Source organism: Camelina sativa, chromosome 16, assembly GCF_000633955.1.
Source record: "Camelina sativa cultivar DH55 chromosome 16, Cs, whole genome shotgun sequence".
Classification (NCBI taxonomy): Eukaryota; Viridiplantae; Streptophyta; class Magnoliopsida; order Brassicales; family Brassicaceae; genus Camelina; species Camelina sativa.
In genome coordinates, this window is record NC_025700.1 from 13,854,549 (window position 1) to 13,859,443 (window position 4,895).

At 39.5% G+C, this 4,895-nt stretch overlaps 2 protein-coding genes across 2 annotated transcripts; one reads left to right on the forward strand and one right to left on the reverse strand.

Moving 5' to 3' along the window:
- Positions 1–925, forward strand: LOC104750492 (the record flags this gene model as incomplete). Its single annotated transcript, XM_010472293.2, has 1 exon — positions 1–925. A coding segment is annotated over one exon (699 nt), but the record flags the coding sequence as incomplete, so codon positions are not given.
- On the reverse strand, positions 978–4,603 carry LOC104750493. Its single transcript, XM_010472294.2, has 5 exons — positions 3,786–4,603; positions 3,592–3,653; positions 1,981–3,495; positions 1,796–1,901; positions 978–1,719 (listed from the first exon to the last, which is right to left on the reverse strand). Exons 1-5 carry the CDS (start codon positions 3,943–3,945, stop codon positions 1,097–1,099), a joined length of 2,466 nt encoding a protein of 821 aa, XP_010470596.1. The 5' UTR covers positions 3,946–4,603; the 3' UTR covers positions 978–1,096.

Sequence of the window (4,895 nt, forward strand, 5' to 3'; positions counted from 1 at the left end):
GGAAGAAGACGAACCCAAGTGATTTACGACACAATCTCAAACCCTAGTATGGAACCTCTGTTTTTTTCTATCGATACAATGTCCGAAACGCAACAAAAACTCAAGCTTTTGGTTGATAACGGCGATTACGGATTCGAAAGAGGACCTAGGTACGGAGAGTACGCGAGACTACGAGAATCGAAGCTTCGGATGAAACGAGACTTCGAGAAGATTCTGAAAGAAGATGACAACGAAATCAGGGTTTTGCCGGAGAAGAAGACGACGACGAGATTTGGGTTTAATCCGAGTTTGAATCAGAGGAAAGCAGCAACGACGTCGTCTTCTTCGTTGGCTCAATCGGTTCCTGATTTCTCTGCTATGATTCGTAAAGAGAATCGTAGACCGGTTAATTCGAATTTGCCTCCTCGGAGAACAGAGCTTACTCCACCGCCGGTTAAGAGTAGAAACGCCGCCGTTTTCGCCGGATCTGCGTTGAGAGGAAGTGTCTCAGCGAGTGCTGGTGAGAAGAAAGGTATTGGGATGATGATGCGTAAAAGCTACGCGACTGTTGAAGATCTTAAGAAAGTTTCCATGGCTGCTGCTTCTGCCATTAACGGTGGCGGAGGAGGAGGAGGAGGAGGAAGGAAATCGATTGGCGGCGGAGGAAGGAAATCAATTGGTGGTGGTCGGACTATTCTAGGTTACAGACAAATTTACTGATTCTTCTGATCTTGTTTGTGTCCAAAAATCTAACATTTGTGGCTTAAAGTTTGGTTTTTTTTTGTCTTTCTACGATTTCTCTATTCTTTTGTGGGTTTTGATTGATGAAAGATTAGTCCTTTTTTCAGATTTTTAGTTGTGTGATTGAAGATTTGTATTAGGGAAGTGAATTCACATTCTCTGTTCAGATTCAGATATATTAAAAAGCTTTGGTTTTTTGAACCAATCATTGTTTTGTTCGAAGAGGAACATCTTCAATTTGTATAACAAGGAAACAGTGATAAAACTTGAGTAGTTATCAGAAAAGCTAAAATAACATACATTGATCAGTGTCGTTGGATAACACAAGAACTGGTGAAACGACACATACTATTGACGAAACATTGTATTGTTGTTTCTAGAAGAGATCAGTTGTTAACTCTCCCACTAGACACTTAAGTATTTCATAAGCAATCTCTGATTCGACTCCAAATAAATGGGTTTCAATATCCATCCATTTCTCCATCTCGATACCAATAACGTCATCCGTACTAATCCGAGCCAATCTTCCCCACTTTGGAACTTCTTCAAGAACACTACGTATCAACTCGTCCGGTTTAGCAATCAAAGGCTTTAATCCTCCACAAGAAATGTTTCTTGTTTCCAAGTGTTCAATCATGGCATCTACAAGGAACCCTCCGGTTAGTCCAGGGAAATTAACTAGATGATCAGAACGAGCAGCGTAGATCATGAGTTCATCGAAGAGTTCTGGACCGATGAAGTAGTTCTCTTGTGTAGCTGTAGTACCAACCAATAGCTCGGTGTGGATTATGACTTCTCTTGCAACTGTGAATCTCTGCTGCGTTAGAATGAGACCCGTGTTGCTTAAACAGCGCAGGACGTTAGAGATATGGCTGACAAGATTGGCGATTGCTTGATAATTACTACCGCTTTCTGAGTTCTTGAATGAAGTCGCAGAGTCTTCAAGAATGTCCCAGTCAGGTTCTGTAGCCTCTAGAGGTAGCCTCATCTGTCCTGGAACTACAAATCATAACACCAGTTTCAGGTTTCAAATACAAGAACTAGACTTTGTTTGCAACTCTCATCAGTTACGTACCTGAGATATTGTCAAAGCTATTAGAAAAGCAACTCTCATTGGAGAAAGATGCATCAAGTACAGAACCTGGGCTCGTGTATTCACTGTATGTTGTTTTGCATTTCCTCTGCAGTAAAACAATAAGCATTATGAATAAATATGAGAATTACTAAAATTGTAAAGTCCTTGCAGATTAATACACATACCCGATAGGCTGTATCTGCGTAAGGCATATCGATATCTCTATTATACCGCTGCTCCAAAGCTAAAGAAGATAGCAATTCATGGAGGATCAAAGATGCTGGTTTATTGGGCAAAACACTTCCTCCCACAGCATTATTATCTTCTTCTTTAGAAGCCAAGTCTTTCAATTTTTGCTGAATCAACCCCAGAGTTCCTACATCAAGCTGTGGTCTCGTAAACGATGTTCTTGGACTTCTTTCCACCATCTGATGTGGCACACGTTGAACTCTTATCCTCTCTTTGGTTTCTTTACAGCCTTGCCTATAGTTTCTATGAGGGGAGCAACCAGGTTTCAATGGAGAAAATGCAGTTTCACTCCTACCGTTGGGGACAGTACTACATGCACAAGAATATTCATCATCTGATCTTCTTGTAACTGGACTCATAAAGCTACTTCCTCGTTCGTGACCACTATCGCAAGCTAGTCTTCTCTTCCGCGCTGGACTGCTTAATCCTGATCTATTACAAGACTCCTCAGCAGACTTTTTTTGGAGCTTCAAATCAGAGTGATGATTCCTACTAGGTGAAGCTCTACTCATGGCTATAAAGTCCTTCTCTTTACAGTTAATTGCATTTGCAGGTAAAGAACAACCTCTTTTGTTCTCTAAGGTAAAACATCTAGCTTCTGGAGGAAACCTTTCCGTCTGCAACACCTTCCAACTGAAGTCATATCGGGAGCGGTATAGTGTATTGTCTTTAGCAGGAACAGATACAGATGATGATTCTTCATTCCTCCAAAACACATTTCTTTTACTCCGTTGAAAAGGAGATGATTCAGACACACATGGCATGTTCTTTACAGTTTCTTCAGCTACAGAACTTGAACCATTCACATCAACCAAGCTACTACCACATGCTTTACAAGAAGCAACAGTACTGTTATAATAGCCACGTTGAAACTCAGGTAAGACAACAACTTCAGCTAGTTCTTTCGCTGCATTGTCACATCTTCTAACACCTGAAGAACCAGGATAAGCAATAGCGCATTTGGCATTTCTCTTCCCAGGTTCCAAAATCCTAGTAGCAGCATCAATCAACCTAGAACTCCTCCTATTAAGCCTCGGGCTTCTAACAGGTGAAGCAAGATTCTGATGCTGATGATGACTGCTATTATTATACTGATGATGTTTCCTAACTCGAGTCAAAACGTTCTTAATCTGCAACGCTTCAGAACCAAACTTCTTAACCGCAACACGCCTATCACAAACTCCTGTTGTTCTCTGCATCTTCTGTGGTCTTAACTTATCAAAACCATTCTCCTCTTCCTCATCATCTTCTCCTAACCCACCAAACACATCACATCTATTGTTATCTTGAATCTTCAGTTTCTTCTTACTCTTTCCTTTGTCTCTATGATTAGATGGCATTGATTCAAGGCCCATCAAACGTGCTACTAAACTAGGAGATCTCATATCATGCTTTTTAATCTCCCCAACTTCATTCCGATTTGGAAAACTTCCTCTGTTCTCATCATCAATCTATCAATCAGTTCAATCAACAGTACTATTAGTTCACTGTAAACAACTGGATCAAACTAAAAGATATAAACTTTGACAAAAATAAGAAACATTCACCAGATTTAGCTTTGATTTGAGCCTTTTCTCATTGCCTCCAAACCGCTTGGAAACTTGTTTCCCTGCCATAGACATAAACTTATTCAGTACACACTAACTCAAGAACATCCATTTTCAGACACAACCTGAGACAGAGAAAGAGAGAGAGACAGAAACAGAGCAGAGAAACAGAGCAGAGAAACAGAGAGACAAACCAGGAAGGAGTGATTTCCGAGAAAAGAGCTTCTTTTTAGCAAATCTTCGGTTCCAATCGAAGAGCTGAAAGAAAACACCGACGCAACCACCGAGTCGACTAGGCCGTTTCTCAGTTATGGCGGCACACGGCGCCGTCGCCTCCTGTAACTCTCCCGTCATTAGGATAACTAAAACAGCAAAACCCTAACAAACCCACAAGTTCAGAGAGATCTCAAACACTGTAATGAAGGAGACACATTGCCTCAAAATCCCAAGACTTTTTATCATATAATCAAGAACGAAGCAAAGACCCAGAGAAAGAACAAAATTATGATTCTTTAATAGAAAAAGTCACTCAGCTTTTGTGAATTTTGGGGAATCTCTCAGTGAGATGATGAATGTACAACAACAATACAACATTATCAATATAGCTTTTAGTTACGAGAATAAGGAAAGAAAGAAGACAGTTGGAAATGAAGAAAACGACAAGTGGTACAGTGGAAGAAGAAAGAAACTGAAGAATCATTACATTTAGAGCTTTTTAGGAAGAAGGAAAGGAAAAAGTTTTTGAGTCAAGAATTATGAACGCAACGGGTAAATATTCGCAATTGGGACTTGGGAGAGTATTAAAAAGTGAAAGGAGACAAAAGCAAAACGATAGTGACGAGAAGTGATTGAAAGAGAGATGAAGGAGGAGGAGATTAGAGAGAGAGACAGAGACTTGTTGTGTAAAAAAATACTTATAATTACTGTGATTCTCTTCTGTTGTCACTCACTGGCAGTGAAAGGGGCTCGAGAGAGATTGTTACAGAAGAGAGAGAGAAGCATGCGCACAAAAGGTTAAGTAGCTGATACAAAGTAGGACTAGAGAAAGTTTAAAGAGCTTCTCGAGGCGAAAAAAAAAAAATACTTATATATATGCAAACGATCAAAATAAAGATTAAAAAATTGTCTTTCTTTATTTTGCATAGACGGGGTCGGTTATTGTTTTGGTTCACTGAATTGAACGATTATCTGAATATGTTAGTATTATTTAAAAAAAAAATCAAACCGAAGTAAATCAAATTTTACTAAAATATATTAAAATTATTCTTACAATTGATGTTAATACCAAACCAAATAGTTGTACG